At 43.2% G+C, this 20,555-nt stretch overlaps 1 protein-coding gene across 1 annotated transcript in view; it reads right to left on the bottom strand.

Annotated features, from left to right (window-relative positions):
* Positions 1-1,031: 1,031 nt before the first annotated feature.
* The window catches only part of GPC3 (glypican 3), a 460,111-nt gene continuing 440,587 nt past the window's right edge, over positions 1,032-20,555 (bottom strand). Inside the window, exon 8 of the mRNA XM_004715367.3 lies at positions 1,032-1,540. Within this exon, the coding sequence (XP_004715424.1) occupies positions 1,371-1,540 (170 nt within the window). The 3' untranslated portion in view covers positions 1,032-1,370. The remainder of the gene's footprint in view (positions 1,541-20,555) is intronic.

Genomic DNA, 20,555 nt, shown 5'->3' with positions numbered 1-20,555 from the left:
CTGGGTCTTGGCCCCTTTCCCTTGTACTCACTAAGCTTCTCCCCTGGCCACTTCCTTTCCCAACCTTGCCGTCAGGTGGCAGCTGGGCTCTCACCCTTTCGAAAGAAGCAATGCATCTATCGGTTAGCCTGCACTAGGAAGGCCATTGTGCTGGGCAAGACAAATGAGAGCGAACTGGAGAAGTAGCACCGGCGGCATTATTGTCTGTGGGCTAGAAGGTGTAGAAGATGAATGTAAGTAATAATACTTGGCATACAGCTGGTTGAAGGCTGGTGTTGAAATTAACACAGGGATCAGACCTGCGGCTCCCTGGGAGCAGGGATTGAATTGGTTTTGTTTCCCCCTTCCTCCAGCATCGGAGGCAATGAATGCTCGGCACTTCGTAGGTGCACAAAACCTTCTTGTTGCATGAATGACTGTTGAAGAAGCTCACCTGCGGCCAAGAGTGACAGGTGCCTCCTATGAATCGTGGCTTTCCTAATGACAATGTTTGAGACCTGACCCAGAGCAATTGCTGGCTCTGCCACGTGGCAGCACCAGAGTGTGGTGACAAAGCGCAGCGTTGAGACAGCAACAGAGACGCTTGGGGAATGATTTCAGGCCCTACGTAGGCCTACCTCTCTGGGTTGGAGGAGGAAGCAGTATGCAGACATGGGACCGCTCCAGAAGAGTATTAATTGTGTAATTTTATGTGCCCTCCCATCCCCAACCTGCAAGAGGATTTCTATGAGGGCTAAGCAGTTTAACAAAATAGAATTTTCAGAGACCTGAGAATGCCTTTGGTTTCATAGGCAAGACATTCCGAGCCAACGCCGGATTTCTAAATGTAGCCTGTGGCTTGGGCATGTATTGAGAGGGATTGATTTGATTGGGGTTTGGAGCTAGGCTTGATTCTCTACCAAAAAGTAGTGGGGTGAAGTCCTCTCATGCATGATTTTGTTATGCTGAGTAGAAAACGGAGGGAGAAGGACGAAAAGCACTGAACGGGCGCCATAGACAAAGGCTACCAAAAGAGACCCAACACATTTTTATTTGAGCGTTTATTTTATTTTATTTTTTCAAAGAAATCCATGCAAAGAGAAAGAGAGAGAGAGAGACATGGTAACCATGTTTCGACAGCCAAACATAGGAAAATAATTTGGCACAACTTTGATGGGTTTTTTTCTTTGCAAAAGCACACTCTATACTACCACTAAAATTGACCGTCCTCATAAAATATTCCATTTGATTTCGAAAACATAACTCACGGTTAGTTCTCTACTTAATGGTTTGAGGAGGAATCGAAGATAAAAAAATAAGAGGGTGGTTTCCTTTATAGAGGAAGACCACGGGGTGCTGACGACACAGCAGGAGGCCCACGCACCGGGGAGTCAGTGCACCAAGAAAGAAAAGCACATCACCGAGGTCACCAGGCTGGTTAGCACTTTGAGCGGAGAATGCCCGGTCCCAGCGCTGTGAGAGACGGTGATCTCGTTGTCCTTCTGGTTTGCATGCTGCTTATTTCCCGGAGCCTCATCCACGTCCAGATCATAAGCCAGTTCTGCCAAAAGAGAAGAGGCCTTTAAATACAGGGGTTTCAACAACACAAGGCTCACAATAGTCATGACTCCAGTGCTCGGGTGAACTGCTGGGAGGCCTAGCTCTGACTTCTTGCTTCCTTTGCATGGAAGGCCACCAGAAGGTTGGAAAGAGCGAGGAAGACTTGAGGGGGAAATAATATGGCGGCCAAAGGTTCTTCCTCCAGGGATCGAAAGGAAAGGGAGAGCTTTGTTGTGCTGGTCAGCTGCTGCTCTCTCCCCTCTCATCCCCACCCCCCACCCCATCCCCGCCCCTGTAGCTCAGACAAGGCTGTGCTTGACTATCTGGATCACCAGATCTAATCTCACCAGGATTGAAATCCAAGGTGCCTTGTGGGTGAATACACGGGTGTCCTTGTGCATGTGTTGGTGGGGCTGTTGAAACCCTATGTATTTTCCTAGGCCCTATACCCCACACCGATATCCTTGTGTTGGAAGGCTTGCTTTAATTAGTGTTAAGGATAGGGTTGTTGCCGTAACAAGTGGTTTTATTTTTCCAAAGTAGTCTTTCATTTATATCGTCTTTTCATGGGACCTTCAAAAAACAGTCATGCAATGGCCCAAAGTAACACTGATATAAATCTTAGCAATTAAACGGATAGCAAGCAAATGAAGACTGAAGAGAGGCTTATGGGTAAAGGCTAATGTCTTCCAAATCCAATGGCCTATTCTTTCCTTCTCTGAGCTAGGTTCATGACTCAGACAAGCAATGAGGATGTTGAAGTTGGTCTACAACAAAAGTCTTCTAGGAGGCCAGTCGAAGTAAACATGGGTTGGCTGGCACCTGACCCAGCGCTTCGTTTCACTCCGCTGAGTTTCCTGATCTTCACATTGTCACCCCTTCACTTCTTTAGAGTTAGCCTTCAATGTCTCTATTTTCTATGTCTTTTCCCCACCCCCTGGCACATGGACAGTTTTTGTTCTTTTTTTTGCGCACATGGAGAGTTTTTCACAGCTTGTGAAGGTGATGGGATGAGAGCCACCTCACCAGCCAGTTGCCCTGTGACCAAAGGAGTCAGCAAGATCCTTTAGGTCACGGAGATAGACATGGGCAGGTACAGAGGAAATCACTGGGATTCTACAGAGGGAAGGAAGGAAGAGCTCCTCTTACAGGGGATGAAACCCTCAGGAAGTCATAGGAAGAAAGCGTGGGGACTCAGCAGGTCCAGGATGTGGGCAGGGCAGGGCCCTGGACCAGGGTGGCTCTGAGGCTGGCACTGGTTAGGGCAAGGCGATCAAAGCCAGGGGTCGGATTACACGGACTGCAATCCTGCTTTCCAAAAGTGCCGGGGCTCTTTACAATTCCACCAGCTGTGGTGAGGGAACCAAGTTCACTCGCCCTCGGTCCAGAAAGCTATTTCAGTTGCCGATCTGTTGTTGTGGAGTGCCGCTGAGTGGATTCAGACACGCAATGACCTGGGGAAAAAGAGTAGAAACTACCCCCGCAGGATTTTCTTAGCGGATTTCTTTATTAAAGTAGATTATGAAACCTATCATCTCTGTAGCGTCAGATGGTGGGCTCGAACTGCCAACCTTCTGTTTGCAGCTGAGCACTTAACCATTGTGACACCACAGCTTTGAATTTAGCCAGGAGAAGATGATATCTTCAAATTGACATCATTTCTTAAGTTGAAGATATCTGCTTATAAGTACAGATAAACTTTTTCCCATGGTCTAGTGCAGGGTTTGGCAAACTATGGCTCTCAAGTGATGTGGGGCTCTTCCGGTGGGGACATATGGCTCTGAAGAAAATTGAACAATGTGAAAGATTATTAGTCAGATAATGGTGAGTTCACTTGTTTGTAAGAATATATTTATGGATCACCAATAATTTTTCAATTGTTGTGAGGCACAGGAATTGGCACTTCCTTCTCAAAAGTTTGCCGTCCATTGAATTAATTCTTGAGGTTGATAATTATACTTTTCGGTGAATAATTATTCATATCTTTGCCTTTTATCCAGTGGGTATTGATTTTTTTTTCTCTTTTGGTTTGAATAATTTGTGATTTTTGGATCATTTATCATATTTGATACAAATCATTTTGAATTTTACTATGACCTATAATTTTAATTATTTTAAAGGTAGAGGAACTGCCCTTGTATTTGTATGATTTCTCCCTAATGGTTGTGATCACCACTTCTCTGTCAGCTGCTTGTACTGTGGTGGCTTGCACGCTGCTGTGACACGGGAACTGGAGCCCCGATTATCTCAAATAGTCTGATTTCAGCTAAGTTTCCAGACAAACACAAAGACTAAGACATACTAGGGAAAAGGACCGGGTTATCTCCTTCTAAAAAGGCAACAAAACTATTATAAACAGCAGTGGAACATTGTCCAATAATTAGTCTCTCCGGTTGGAAGGCACTCAAAATACAACCATGAAAGAGCTACCATCTCAAAGTAGTCTACCCTAATGACAGGGATGGGAAAAAGTGTTTCGGATGTGGCATGACTCAAAACAAGAAGAAACAGCTGCAAACATGCACTAATAATCAGAACATGGCATGTACACACTCTGAATCTTTGGGAAAGACAATGTAATGGATAAAGATAAATATGCTAGGTTGAAATGAACAGCTATTGCCCATTTGGTATCAATCTTGTGGCCTACCAGGCCAGGAGGGACAAGCTGAAGAGGAACAGCATTGCATTCATAGCCAAAAGGAATGTATTAAGATTTAGTCCAAAGTACAATGATGTCAGCGACAGGACAATATCTATACACATGTAAGGAGATCAATTAATAACACCATCACTCAAATTAAGACAGCAGTGACTCATGAAGAAATTGAAGTTATTTACCATCTTCTGGAGTCTACAATGGATCATACATTTAGTCAAGTGGCATTGACATTTACTGGTGATTGGAATGTGAATTTTGGACAATACATAATGTTTTGGCGAAGAATAATGAATAAACCATGGACTGCCAGAAGCATAAACGAATCTATCTTGGACGAAATCCAGCCAGAATGCTCCTTAGAGGCAAGAATGGCAAGACTTTGTCTCATGGACATTGGACATGTTATCCGGTGAGAACAGTCCTTCGAGAAGGACATCAGGCTTGGTAAAGTAGAAGATCGGTGACAAAAAGGAAGACCATCAACGGGATGGACTGACACAGTGGCTACAACAATGGGCTCAGACACAGGAACAATTGTGAGCAAGATACAGGGCTTGGCAGTGGTTTGTTCTGTTGTTCTTAGGGTCCTTATGAATCAGAACTGATTTGACAGCATCTAAAACCAATGGCTTTAAAGACCTCAAACCCAGGATCTTGCAACATGAGACGCTCAGTGGAATGTAGGTGGGTGAGGCAATGGGCGTGGCTCTGGGCACAGCTCTTAGGCTTTGTATGGTGGGTAGGTGGGCTTCAGGGTCCTGGACTGCGTCTGCCGCTTAGGTGGGTAGCATGGCAGGTGGTGCTGGGTGCACTCTGTCCCTATCTATTGGCTTCCTTTTGCTCCGCTCCCTGGTAGCCCTTGCAGCTCCTGCTGGTCCAGTTGCTGCTGCTTCCTGTTCCTCTAGTCAGCAGCAGCAGCAGCAGCAGCAGCAGCAGCAGCAGCAGCAAGGATGACCAATTAGAAGTGGGGTCCCACTAAGTTTTAATATGGTGTTCACACCACATCCAAAGCAAATAGTGTCCTATTTTACAGTACATAGCCACAATCAATGCTTATGGAAGCAGCAGTTGAGAGGTCAAAAAGTGTATTGAATTAGGTAAATCTGCCGCACAAGACCTCTTTAGACTATTGAAGAGCAAGGATGTTATTTTCAGGACTAAGTTGCGCCTTGGTGTTCTCCATCCCATCATATGCATGTGACAGTTGGACATTGAATGAGGAAAACCACGGGAGAATCGATGCATTTGAATTGTGGTGCTGGAGAAGAATATTGATAGTATCACGGCCTGCTAAAAGGACTAACCGATCTGTATTGGAAGAAGTAAGGCCAGAGTGCTCCTTACAGGCAAGAATGGCAAGACTTCATCTAACATCCTTTGAACATGTTGTCAGGAAAGATCAGTCTCTGGAGAAGGACATTATGCCTGGTAAAGTGGAGGGGTGGCAAAAGAGAGGAAGCCCCTCAAGGAGATGGACTAACACAGTGGCTGCCACAATAGGAACAATGGTGAGGAAGATGCAGGACCCTGCAGTGTTTTGATCACCTGTGCATAGGGTCGGAATAAAGCCGATGGCACCTAACAACAACATTGTATTCCTGTGTAGAAATCTGATAAGATTTTGCTTTCAGAGTATCTTCTCTCGCTAGTAAGGAGGGAATGTCACTGCATTGTAAATGTAGAAATTGTTGAATGTAAGTATGGTCTGCAGGGTATATTTTCAACAACAACAAATGATAAAAAAATAGAAATAAGTACCCAAACCGAACAACACTGAAAAACTGAGAACATCATTCTGCTTGGGTGCTAAAAGTAATTCAAGTCAAAATTTCCGGGGAACCCTGATGCTCCAGGAAAAGTTCACTTGCTGATTATAACATAGCAGCGGAGTTCTATTGTTACCCCTAAGCTCTCTCTGCCCAGAAGCTGACTCGATGACACCTAACAACACCCACCATCTAAAAAACCAAATACACACCACCCCAAATCAAAGGAAAGAATAAAGAGCAATGCTCTCCTTCGCAATCAGAGCTCTTTCTTTGAAAGATGAGCTCTGCAGGGAACAGCGAAGGCCGAGGTCAGCTGGCAGCTGCAGGAGAGCACAGGCTTAGGCCACGGTCGGGTTTCTCCATTGAAATGAAGAGAAGTATTTTTAGGGTTGACCCGAATGAGGGCGCTCTCGGCAACCCTTTCAGATTTCTTTTCTGGATCATGACCCTTGCCCAACATCCAGATGCAATAGCATCTATTCATGTTATTCCTCAGCTCCTGCCTGCTTTATTTTGCTCTGGAAATCATCTGCTAACAACAAACCATTTTGCCCACTGAAGCAGTTATGCTTCACCCAGCAGTTACGACCAATCTAGTTTCTCATCTTTTTGGCTCCTGGCCACCAAAGATCTCTTGTCATTGCTACCTCTTGGGTTCTATGCTTTAAATGTCTTTAAACAAGTTTTATCGACATATCACTGACATATCATACAGTTCAACAGCTTAAATATATCAAACGAGAGTTGCACGATCATCACTACAATACATTTTAGAACATTTCTTCCTCCTTGGACTCAGTATTATTAGCTCCCCATTGCCATCACTCCAAGAGACTATTGATCCAGTCAGCGGCTCTATACATTTACCTATCTTGGATTTCCTATAGAGAAAAACACATTAAAAACAAAACAAACACCCCAATAGCAAAGTAAAACAGAGAAGAACCTCAGGTGAAGAGATAACAGAAAATGATAAAAAAAAAACGACTAGAGATTTATACTGGGTCTACAGGGAGAATAAATGATAAGGTGGTAGATTTTAGCTTACCGTATATACTTGAGTATAAGCCGACCTGAATATCAGCCAAGGCACCCAATTTTACCACAAAACTGCATTAAAAATGTGCTGAAAAACTCGGCTTATACACGAATCTATATGGTAACCACATCTACATTCGTCTGCTTTCCAATGCACTCTGTCTGATAGCCAGGCTAATCACACTGGGCCCTATGTTCTAAAATAACCCTTTCTGTTTGGTAAGTCTTCATTGTGTGCCAGACCCTGTGCTCTTTCTATAGATCCCAATGCATTGAATTTTAACTTTCTTGGCAATGCAATGAGGTTGGTATGATCATTTCTCTATTACCGATGAGGACGCTAAGACTCAGGTTACATAGCTGACCCACCTTCACACAGCTACAAAGTGACCGAAGTGCTATTTGAAACATACCCGACTCCTAAACTCCTATGAAATGTTACTGTTTCTTGACAATTTTTGTGTACTACACAGATCGCAAATTTATCAAAACGAATTCACTGCCATCAAGTCAATTCCAATTCTTAGTAACCCTATAGGACAGAGTAGAACTGCCCTGGTAGGGTTCCAAGACTGGAAATCTTTATGAGTGTAGAAAGTCTCTTGTTTTTTACCCTGTGAGGTGACTGATGGTTTCGAATTGCTGCCCTGATGGTTAGCAGCCCCATGTGCAATCCACTACACTACTGGGGCTCTTCAACAGATTGTAGTCATTGCCTAGTAATGGCTTCCTTTTGGGAGAAAAACAAAAGAAAACTTTGATAAGTGAAATATATACACTTACTCTACACTACCTATCCTATTATCTGACATTTCATTTACATTCATAGTGAAAAATTAGTATCTTACTTTTTTGCACATTAAAAGCCTACATCCGGCAGAAGTGAAAGCCAAAGTACGCGGTAAGAGTGATTCTGCCTGCGATGGTTATGGCTGTGTGTCAACTTGTCTGCGTCATGATGCTCAGTGATCTGTCATTCAGGGATCGGAGGTGGCCAGCCTCGATTTTTGCCCCATGCTTAGCTTCAAAGAATGGTCTGGTCTTTGGAACCTCACCATGCTGGTAAGTGAGGAGTGGGTGTACTGTTACAGAGAACTTTTCAAAAAGAAAAAAAAAAGTCGGTATTGCCACAGCAAAATTATCAAGTACTTAAGGCTTGCTTTAGATACACTTTAGCAAATACTGAAAAGGGTTTGGGGAGACAGAACACAAACTATCATGTCAGTTCTCTCTCACTGAAGAACTCAACAAAGATGGGGAGTCATTGGGTACCGTAGACACGAGACCTCATATCTTAGTGGGCTGCTAACCACAAGATCAACAGTTCAAAATCACCAGTTTCTCCAAGGGAAAATGATGAGGCTGTCTGCTCCCGTGACGACTGATGAAAACTCAAAGGGGCAGCTCTACTCTGTCCGATAGGGTTGCTATGAATCAATATTAACTCAATGGCAGTGTGTTTGGTAGTTGAGGGGCTTCCTGTGTTGTGTAAGCAGTGACTGTGCCCAGTTGTTTGCGGTTACTGAGAGGTGCCCTGGAAGAAAGGCCTGGCGATCTACTTCTGGAAAAACCAGCCACTGAAAGTCCTATGGAGTGTAGTTTTACTCTCACACAAATGGAAGTGCCCTGAGTAAGAACTGTTGTTGACAACTGTCGGAGGTGTTTCTAAGGTGTGGCTGGAGGTTTGCGGAGGCTCCCCATTCAGCAGCAAGAGCTGGGGTCCTGTTACTGGTGATGGTGGGAATCCCAGTCAAGCAACAATCTTGAATGTTCATGGAGATGCAGAAGAGAGATTCGGGATGAGGGAGGCATGTGGATTGGTTCAGTTGAGCACTGAGTACTCATGCATTATGGGAAATAGGCTTTAGGGTTCACGAGAAGACCCAAACAGAACCCCAGGGGAGGGAAGTGGAAGGAGAAAAAAATTCGAAAGAGAATTATTTGTGAAGATTTGGCACAATTTGGACATACTAAGGCAAAGTTTATTTTGGAGAGGGCAGAGGGTATATTGTTGGGGGGGGGTGAGTCAGGTGGGGGAGTCGGGAGGGCTTGTGGACGGGTGTGAGTGTGTGGTGGATGATGAAAAGTGAAGCAGGGAGGACAAGTGGATTAGGAATGTCAAAAACTAGTAAAACAAGCCTTGATTCTGTGGACGGCAGGGAGGCAGTGAAGGTTTTGAAGTAAGGAAACCACATGTCTTGCATGTCTTGATTTGTTTTGGTTTTTCAAAGACTGTTGTTAATAGTGTGGAGGAAGGCCCAAAGTGAAGGAAGAGGAAGACGTGCCTTGGAAAAAACAAGACGCCTGTGGGAAGGGTACGTGGGGAACAGTCATTAAATAAATTAATTAAAAACCCATACGACAAGCATCTTACAAAGAAGCTAAATCCAGACATAAAAAGAATAAAAATTTATAATTCATCAAGGGTTCACAAGGGCGGGAGGGTGGGGGAAGAAGGGAAAAAAGAGGAGCTGTGGCCAAGGGCTCAAATAGAAAGTAAATGTTTAGAAAATGATGATGGCAACATATGTACAAATGTGCTTGATACAATGGATGGATGGAATTAGAAGAGCTGCCAGAGCCCCAATAAAATAATCTTTAAAAAAAAGAAGCTACATCCACATTAAACAAACAAAAAAAATCTGTTTTCTTTCAGACAGATGTGTTAAAGGAATCACCTACAAACCCTTTTCTTTTAAATCATCCATAGTTTTACATGTATCATTGACTTTCCAGAACAGATCTTTTCAGTGTTCAGTACATAGTGTAAGGTGCATATAAATCGTGAAGTTGATCGTCAGTGAAAACTGTGGGACCAGCAAGAAGATTCCCATGCCGAATCCAAGAATCCATTCCTATGTATAATCAGTTTAATTAGGACCAGAGCATAGACCCAGCACTCTGTATTCATTACACAATCAACCCCGACTCTCCTGGCCTTTGTGCTGCAGGTTGGCCCTTTCCCGCATCAAGCAAAGCACGCATAAAAGCACCAAACCACCAAATTCACTGCCATTGAGTTGACTATGGCTCATAGTGACCCTATAGGACAGTTTAGAACTGCCCCTGTGGGTTTCCTAGTCTGTAATTCCTTTTATTTTAAAACCTCCGTTTATGTGGTTCTTTTTTTTTTTTTCACTTACCATACCCCCACCCCGCTTACTTTCCTGTACCTCCCTGCCCCCCACCCCGCCCCAATTCTGGCTTCATTGTAGCCTTTAAAATTTTATCCTTTTGTGTGAAAAACATTTTTCTTATTTTCCTTTGTAATAATGGTGTCATAAAATATTTATCTTTATGAGGTTGATGAACTTTGCTAAATATGATGTTCTTTAATTTTGCCCATGTCTTAAAGTGTTTGAGAGACTTGGTATTGTTTTTTAAGGCTGCATAATACTCCATTGTAGCAATGTACAGTTTAACCATTCCTCTATAATTGGAGTTTTGGGTTATTTCCAGTTTTTGTTATTATAGAAATTGCTTCAATAAACATAGGTGTGCATATGTCTGTCTGCATTTTGTTCTTTATTCATTTAGAGTATAACCATGTACATAGATATCAGGATTATTGATATTCATATTTGCATTTAAGGAAGCGCCATACTGATTTCCACAGTGGTTATACATTTCTATAATCCCACCAGCAAAGTATGAGCATTGCATTCTAATCTCTCTATATCATCTCCAGAATTTATTATTTTTTCTTCTTTTAAAAAAGTTTTTGCTAAGAGTATTTGTGGTATCCCATTGCTGTTTTAAATTATATTTGTCTTATGGCTAAGGAACTTGAACATTTTGTCATAGGATTGTTGGCTGCCTGGATGTCATCTTTAGTAAGTTGTCTATTCATGTCTTATACCCATTTTTTGACTGTGGGTTATTTCTATTTTTCTTATAAAAGTGTTGTAGATTTTATAGATTTCTGAAATTAGCCCTTTAGCTGATATATCACTGCTAAATATTTTTCCCACTCTGTGGGTTCTCTTTTTACTCTTTTGGTGAAGTCTTTCATGTGCATCAATGTCATATTTTTAGAAGGTCCCAGTCCTCTATTTTGTCTTCTATTTGGGAATGTAGTTATGCCTTGTAGCAGGTCCCTTAAGTTTGTCCCTAGTTTTTCATTGGTCTTTATGGTTTTAGGGTTTATATTTAGGTCTTTGACACATATTGAGTTCGTTTTTGTACATGGTGTGAAGTATGGGTCTTGTTTCATCCTTTTGCAAGTGGAGATGCAATTTTCCCAGCATCATTTATTGAAAAAGCTATCTCTTCCCCCACTTAATCTGTTTTAATCCTTTATAAAAAATCTGTAGGTACTGGGTTGTATTTCTGGGTTTTCAGTTCCAATCCATTGGCATTCATGTTTATCATTGTACCAATATTACGCTGTTTTCATTACCGTGGCTATATAATAGGTTTTCAAATCTGACTTTGTTTTTATTTTTTAATGGTGGGTTTTTCCCCCCTAAATCTGAGTTTCTTTACTTTCCAGGTAAAGTTGGTAATTAGTTTTTCCATTTCTTTGAAGGATTGTGCTGGGATTTAGATCAGAATTGAATATACAAAGTGCTTTTGGTAACATTGACATTTTCACTATATTTAGGTTTCCTATCCAGGAGAATGGGGCATTCTTCCATTTGTGCAAGTCTCTTGTCGAAGTATTTTATAGCTTTCTTTGTGTAAGTCTTTTGTTTCTCTGGTAACCTTTATTCCCAGATATTTTATCTTTTGGTAGCTATTGTAAATTGTATGGTTCTTTTAATTTCCTGCTCAGTGTCATTCTCTTTAATATACAAGAATCCAACTGATTTCTGTATGCTGATCTTATATCCTGCTACATTGCCACATTTTTCTATTAGCTCCAGAAATTTTAAATTAAATCTTCAGTGTGCCAATGTGGATGACTTTAATATCTTTTCGATGTCTCATAGCTCTGGCTAAGACGTACAGGATTATATTAAATAAGAGCTGATTACATAAAGGGTAACCCTGCCCAGACTTTAACTCTTTAAAGGAGAAGAAAGCTTCATCGTTCTCCCAAGGAGTAGCTGATGGTTTTAAACTGGTGACTTTTTGGTTAGCAACCCAATGTGTAACCCACGATGCTACCTAAACTCCCAAGAGAACTCATGGAGAATGCCTTTAATGGCTAATAAAGTAGATATGATACTATTATGAAAGTCTAAGGCCCTGAGTTCTAGGCCTCGCTCAACTACTGACTTACTCTTTTACCTTGGGCCAGTACTTTCCCTATCCTCTCTCTGAGTCTCAGTTGTCCCATCTGTTACATCAGCGCATTGGATTGGATGCCTTCTAAGACTCCAAGTTTTATTTCCCTTGGAGGGAATGGGCAGCTAGGTGAGTATTGCAATGGAAACTACTGCAGAGGCAATGTCCTGAGAGATCTGCATATTCATGCCCTGAAGGCCAACTGTACACAGGAAATGCAAAGCAACAGGGAGAGCGGCCGTTACTATATTAGGGCTGGATTCAAGCCATCTGCTGGTGCAAGTCTGGCAAAGGAAAAAAAACCCAAGGTTGGCTTAGCAGCAGCGTTCTTTCCCAGGGCTTCTTGATAACTGCTCTTCTTTCAGGTTGCCCTGGGAGGTTTGCCTGTTGATATAGTTGAGGCCCCTGCAAGGATACATTGTCCTCTTTGACGCCCTCCAAAAAAACCAAACCAAACTCACTGCCTTTGAGTTGTTGCTGACACATATTGACCCTATAGGACAGGATAGAACTGCCCCTGTGAGCTTCTGCGACTACCTGCTAATGGGATAGAGCAGCTGGTGGTTTTGAACAGCTGGCCTTTTGGATTGCAGCACAACCCATAAGCTACCAGTGCCCCTTCGATGCCCTCAGAGGGTGAGAATCTGCTTCCTATTAGCTTCTCAGGATTTCAATGGCTTTGTAAAGGCCCATAGGATTGTGTTCATAACCGATGGAGTCTCTTCCACTGCCTGTGCCTGCCTGCTTGATACACCTGGGTCCAGCAACTTTTCCCAAGCTTTGTGTGTGCTAGGCTCAGTGGAAGTTCCCATGCCAGGGTTTCAAAATCATAATAAAGGCAACAGTCTAGCTTTGATTTCCTTACTGCCAGGTTCTCTCAGACAAAGACTAAAACAGCTCAAGAAGAAAAGGTTTCAGATTTAGGCAGCTGACAAACATCCCCAGAACAACTCACAATCCAAGAGAAATCACAAGATACCGTAGTGGACTTGCAGAAACCCTGCTGTGGAGCAGCCATCTTGGCTGCTGGGGGCAGAGGAAGGAATGCAGCCTGCAGCCAAGGATGCCCTTCATCAGGCCCCAACACGTCCCTGTGTGGAACCAATGGTTACAATGCCTTTGACTATTAGCAGAAAGGTGTGAAAACAAAAATCCTACTAAGCTAAAATGTAAATTATTTAACATATGATTTGCAAATTGGGCAACATTTCTGACTCATGAGCCAGTATTCTAAAGAGAAAAGAGTGCCCAAAGATTCATTTTCCCCTTCTTACCAACATTGCTCTAAAACACAGTTTACAGTCCAACCCTGGAGTTTGTTTCTTGAAATTCACTGTATAGGCAAGTCGTCAAAAGCACACAATGTCCCCAAAAAACCAGTCTTTACTAATTAGCAGGATTTATACCTGATACAAGAGTGACTTTTACAGGCCGCAGTACAGCACCGATGAAACACACAACTTTCCTCTAGTTCTTTAATGCTTCCTGCCCCCCTACTATCATGTCCCCAATTCTACCTTACAGATCCGGCTAGAACAGAGCATGTACATGGGTACAGATAAGAGCTGGAAAGACAGGGAATCCAGGACAGATGAACCCCTCAGGACCAATATTGAGAGTAGCCATACCAGAAGGGTAAGGGTAAGGTAGGGGGAGAAAGGGAGAATTGATCACAATGATCTACATATAACCCCCTCCCAGGGGGACAGACAACAGAAAAGTAGGTGAAGGGAGACATTGGTCAGCGTAGGACATGAAAAATAAATTAATAAATTATCAAGGGTTTGTGAGGGAGGGAGGGCTAGGGGAGGGAGGGGAAAATGAGTTGATACCAAGGGTTCAAGTAGAAAGAAAATGCTTTGAAAATGATGATGACAACAAATGTGCAAATGTGCTTGACACAATGGATGGACGTATAGATTTTGATAAGAGTTGTATGAGCCCTCAATAAAATGATTTAAAAAAAGAGTGACTTTTAGGAGATCAGTCTGCTCAAAATTCAAGAGTACCTCGAAGCAGTGCCCTTGTAGGTCTCCCTAACCCCATGGATCCTAGAAATCTGGATTCTGAGTGAATTAAAAACTGTTTCTCCACGGTTTGAATTCATCCAGGGTGCCTTGGGAGAAAGGCCAGGTGCTCTACTTCCAAAAGAAAACCCCATGGAGGGCAGTTGTACTCTGCACACTGGTAGTAGTCACTCCAAGTTGAAATCGACTCAACAGAAACTGATCTTCTTGTTATTCTTTGGGGCACCATAGCCTTGGACTCATCTCAAAGATTCTGGTGTTTACTGGATCTGCTGGGATCTCCTTTTAGAAAATCCTGGTGGAGCAACAGTTAAACCTCAACTGAAAGGTTGGAGTTGAAACCCATGCAGCGTCTCCAAGGGATAATCTGCTTCCATACAGAGTACATTACAGGAAACTGTATGGGGTGGCTCTACTCTGTCCTATGGGTCCAAAGCACTGAACACCCACCCCTATTTCATATTTTGATTTTTTGACAAATAAGTGAGTGGCCAAGCGTACCCACTAAATGTCTATATATTCTTGCCATAATCCAATGGCTTCTCCCGGAAGAGGGCTGGAGTAACACAATGTCTATTTCATTTCTTTCCAGGAATTCCAGCCTGCAACTGTCATTAGTTATAAAAAATAGGATATAGAAAGAATACACATTTCCCCATTAACTGACTCTGGTGGAAATGAAAGTTTCCGGTTCCCTGCAGAGGGCTATAGGTGCATGGAGCCAGAGTGTGCTTCTTCCTAAGGATCTGTCGTGGTGGAGGCATAGTGTTGTGCGGAAGACTGTATGTTGGGGTAGAAATAAAATACACTATTTGCAAACATGTTTAAGACCTCATAAAATATTCCATTTTTCTCAGAACCTTCAGGCTATGCCCAGGTCCTCAAGGGTAGCTGGTCTCGCTCATTCTTTGAAATATGGGCTCCTTGCCTGAAAGTGCTTTAAAGGCACAGTTAGATGATCCAGGTCATCCAGGCTTTGTGAGCTACCTAGCTGGACACTCTGACTCACAGATTCATGGAGCTTTTTCCATGACAACTTTCTTGTCAGCAGGGGAACACCAGAGTAACTGCCCTTCATTAGGGCTTAGATGGCTTTGTTTTTTTTTAAGGCAAAATGCTTTCTAAGGGTTTCAACCTCCAGCTAGGCTTCACTCTTGCCTTCAGCCATTAAGAAATGAAGAAAAACATTCAACCCTTTGGAGAACCGCAAAATCCTTTGACTGCTGAAGTAGGTAGAATGGGGTGGGGGTGGGGGCTACTAGACTGATTTAGGTGTATCATGAGTCAAAGCCTCCTCCCAGAAATAGAAGCCCTCCAGCCAGCAGCGTGGGGGCATGGGGGCGGCCCTCCTCCAGCAACCCCAGCATTAGCACCACGATCCACAGGATAGTCACGACTCGTCCTCTCATCTCTGCAGCTCCTACTCAGCTGAGCAGGCTGCCTAACAACTCTCCAGGGATGCCAACTCACTGAAGCCTTTCCATCCCACGGGAGAGCTTACTTCCTTCTCTTTGGGAGCCAGGGGCCTCAGTCAGTGGCAGAAGAGGCACTGGTGACAGGGACACTTTGCAGCTAGGGCCATGGGAGAAGCGGTGGAGAACAAAGAGAAGGCCAGGGAAGAGTTGAAAGAGGATCAGGGTAGCATGGTTGGAAATGATGGAAGAAAAAGCTGCTGAGTGTGAATGAGAAGGTTCTGGGTGATTCTTTGAGAGGAGTTTCAATAGGGTGACTGGGTCAAAAAACAGACAACACTGAGGAGAGGAGAGGAGAGGAGAGGAGAGGAGAGGAGAGGAGAGGAGAGGAGAGGAGAGAAGCCTGATGTGGATCCATTGAATATTGATTAGCCTTCGGAGAAGTCTGAACATCAATGAACTAAGGCATCATCGCTCCGACTCTGTCTGGGATACATGGTAGTGTTTGTAGTGCTACAAGACCTAACTAGTCTGTACAACCACATTTCCATAGAGCGGGCCTGCTTTCCAATTCTATATTCTTTGGGGTGGAGTACATTACAAACCTGTGCTAGAAATTAGGAGAGAATGGAACCTAGGGACTCAGTGCTACTCCAGTGGTTTACCTTGGAGAAGGGTGTGCATGAGAATGAACCCGATACCCAAATATCCCAACCCCCCAAATGGTGGTACTCCATTCAGTCAGAGCCAAGTCAAGTTGTCCAACATAATTCCCATGAATGGATATTTCAACACTCCCCTGAGAATCCAGACGTGGGTCCTCAATTGGAGCAAGGGGGCAGCGTGGAGGGAAAGGGAATGAGGGTGGGATTTTTGTCTGGGATTTGAAGCTGAGGGGAAATTTTTATACAATCCCAGCAGAATTTTACATTTGCTTTTGTGACTCACACAAAGGATGTTAAACTGAAACCAAATGAAAAAGAAACAGTGAAGAATTACACTCTGCCCTCCTCACTTAAAAAAAAAAAATTGACCGGCTTAGATTCTCTGAGTCCAGGTTATAATATGAATTTCAGGCATGCGGCAGCTGCAAATGTATGCAACATTGGGCTTTAAGGAGGATGGAAGGAAAACACAACATGCCACTTGTTGGAGCCAAATCTAATTGCTGGTAAGGAGGCCCAGGAGTGGAAGAGTGGCCTTGGAGCCCCTGGGAGGCCAGGCTCCAAGATGCTCAATGAAAAGCTCTTTGATAGCATTTGGGGCAGGGCTTTTGACATGCTTGGACAGAAAATGGATGGAATTACCAAATTTGGTAACCTTCCATGGTGGACCTTTAAAACAAAAAAGTGTCCAAAAACTAAAATGCTTGCAATAGCCTGGAAAAATTGAGCAGTGGGGAAATTTCCTAGCACAGCCCTAGTACATCTCAATGGCTAAAGTCCCTGAGAATATGCACAGGAGATGTGGAAATACTTCAGGTCAGAAGTGAGAGAAGAGAAAAATGGGGGAACAGGAGGTGACAGTCTTCTCTCTGAGTAGACAAGAACAAACAACCCAAGAGCCAATGGACTCATGTGAAATGCACCCAAGAACAGATACAACATAATTATGCAGAGAGAGGTAACCATAAAATAGCACACACACCCTCTGGGTTAAGACTACTATGATAACCACAAAGCCAGTAAATGCTTACTTTGTGCAAAAATAAATAAAGAAATGAGCGGGTACCCCCCTTCCCCCACCAGAATTGCTCTGGGTGGAGCGGAGCTTCGTAGGAGACATTTTTCCTGTTGGAGAGCATTGAGAAACTTGCTCTGAGTTAGTGTACCCAGTGGCCTCACCTAGGAAGGTTCTCTTTGGTCACAGTGAATTTTTATATAAAAGAAGTTTCGATGGAACTTCGTTTTTTATGAGGGCCGATTTAAGAGAACAGCATGTGACTGTGGAATTTTGTTCCTTGCTTGGGAAAAATGCCACAGAAACGATTTTGATGGTGGACATAGCTTACAAGGATGGCACTATGGGAAAAACTCATGTGTATGAGTGGTTTTCTCATTTCAAAAAGGGTGAAATGTTGTTTGATGACAAAACTCTTTCAGGACGTCCATCAACCTCGCAAACAGATGAAAATGTCATCTCGAGGTGCATGTGGAGTTCATTCCACCAGGTCAGACTGTTAAGCTTTCTAATCAGAGGTTCTGAAAAGATAGCCTAACAGGGTGCAATAAAAAAAGGCCTGATTTGTGGTAGACAGGGGTCTTGTTTTGCCACCATGACAATGCGCCTGCTCATACAGCCATTTCAGTGCACCAGTTTTTGGCAAAATACCAGCATGCCTCTCTTGTCCCATGCACCTGACTCACCTGGCCTCGTTCCATGCAACTTCATTTTGTTTCCGTGCATGAAGAGGGGCGTGAAAGGACAATGATTTGATGAGGTGATGAGTTTGGAAAATGTTGCCAAGAATTGAATCGCATATTTGACAAATGTAATGAGTGTATTGAAGAATACTTTAAAGCTGATAAGGTTGTTCTGTTAAAAATTTAAATACATAGCTTTGGGGGGGATTGTTTTTTGGGGGGTACCCCCTCATAGATATATACACAGATAAGTAATTTTTAATGAATGGAGGCCAAAGAACCCCCCTAGTAACATGACATGAACTGATTTCATAATGGAGGGCATGAGTTGAGTCCATCCTGGTAAGATTAGTCAATGGCTAATTTTCACTTCTCCTTCACATTGAATCATTTGTGTTTTATTTCAACAAACAAACAAAAACCCCAAATGGCCTCCCGGAATGCATAGAGATTAACTACGGGAATAAACCCTATACACTTTTGTTGTGCTTTCTTTTTTTTAACAGAAGTCAGCAGCAAGCCAGTGTCCTCCTAAGTGAAAGAGGGCAAGTATCCCTCAATTGTTCCAGCTGAATCTGTTCCTTAACAGCTGTGAATGTTCTCTCTTTATCTGCAATGGGATTTGGAGAACTGCTACTGTTTGCCCATCAATGAGCTTGGAAGGCTACACTGGCATCCTGTCTCTATCCAACCTGTTTTCCTGCCTGGATTTGGACCGCCATTGAGTCTTCACTCACATTCTCCTAGGTATGAACTCCCTGTCTTTGGATGCTAGCTCATTCTCCTCTCTCCCCCAACTCAACCTTCACTGGCTCTTCTAGATAAGCCACCCATTCGTCTCCAATGGTCCATTGCTATCCACAAAGTAGGAACATTTTGCTCTATGGTAGCAGGAACAAGACAACACGCTTTTCCTAAAGCCCATGTTGAGCCATTCGTCTCTCTCTTCTTCAAAATCCTTTGATGACTCCCTAGTGCATGTGGCTTAAAGTCACTTCCCTTCTTCACGCAGTCCTCTCAGCCTGGGATGGTCTTGGTCTCTCTCGCACTCATAAGGCATCGTCATTCAAGCCTCAGTTTAACATGATTCCTCTTCCATAATGAAGCCTTCCGTCCTCACTCAAGGCCAAAATAATAATGTCCCTCTCTTAGTTTGCTTATAGTTTTATTATAGCAGGTGCCTTGAAAGAAAGGTCAGGTGGTCTCTTTCTGAAAACTCAGTGACTGAAATCACTCCGGAGCACAGTTCTACTTTGACACAAGTGAAGTTGCCATGAGTTGGAGTTGACGAGATGGTAACAGGTTAATTTGGGTTTTCTATGATAGCACTCATTTCATTCGGCCTCATATAGAGTTAATCTTCTGTATGTTCAAGGTGCTCTGATGGCATAGTTAGTTACCCATTGAGCTATGGACCACAAGGTCAGCAGTTCGAACCCTCAAGCTGCTCTGCAGGAGAAAGATGAGGCTGTCTGCTCCTGTAAAGCTTTTAAGTCTCAGAAACCCAAAGGGGAAATTGACTCAAGGGCAGTGAGGTGTTTAATTTAATTTTACTTTAGTTTCATTTTCTCTAGGTTCATCTCTCCTCAATTGCCTATGACTCCAATGAGAAATTATTCCTATTTATTTCTATAGCTCCCACATAGATACTTGGAAAACTTGCTTGGTTATGGACCAGATGACTATGTGACCCGGTGGCTGCAAAAATGAACATCTACATCCAGACAACGGAAAGGGGGCAGGTTAAAAGGTGACATCCTTAAGAGACAGCCTTCCTAAAAGGTCTACCCCTATTAATAATGCATGGTTTTCTTAGGGGAAGGAGCATTCCTGATAAAGCCAAGAGAAAGACAGGCTCAGTTGTTGGGACTGTGCAGGAAGCAAGTGGCAAGGCTCAAACCCTGACCTCTAGATTCCAAGGCATTTCTGACAACAGCCAGTTCTCATTACCCACAGCATAGGAACCCACAGATACTCTTTGTCATTCTCCTTTGCTGTGTGGAACTTGGTGCCTTGCTATGTATGGGACACATGCTGGCATTCTGTCTATCATGTTGGGCAGGGAAAACCTTTTCTGGTGAGCAAGTTCCATTCACTTCTCACTTGGAACCTTCATGACTTGGTCTCCATACTTTTGACCCTGGACTTTGCCTTGAAGCTTACCCCACCCAATGGATCACACATTACCCTTCTCAGACTCACTGATTCACAAGGACATGGGCTGCTGGTGACTGAAATTTCAATGGCTGTCTCTGCGACATCAATAGCCCTGTTAATGGAAGTTCCATGCTTGGCTGAAATACTACAAACAATAAGCCTTTGATTCCTGCAGTAACACGTGCACACCCTATCCCCATGCAGAGATCTGTGGGATGGCTACTAAGAAGATACAACTAATTATGTGCTGGCACAGGAATGAATACCGTTCCTCAACCTGAACGTTCTGTGTTTTCATCTGGCCCCCTTTCTATTCCCCTGTTCTTTTCTTTTTCTCCTTCCATTTCTTTTAAAGTTCC

The sequence above is a fragment of the Echinops telfairi genome, unplaced genomic scaffold, assembly GCF_000313985.2.
Source record: "Echinops telfairi isolate 266 unplaced genomic scaffold, ASM31398v2 ScPeMD7_20;HRSCAF=75, whole genome shotgun sequence".
Classification (NCBI taxonomy): Eukaryota; Metazoa; Chordata; class Mammalia; order Afrosoricida; family Tenrecidae; genus Echinops; species Echinops telfairi.
This window is presented reverse-complemented; position numbering and strand designations above follow the sequence as displayed.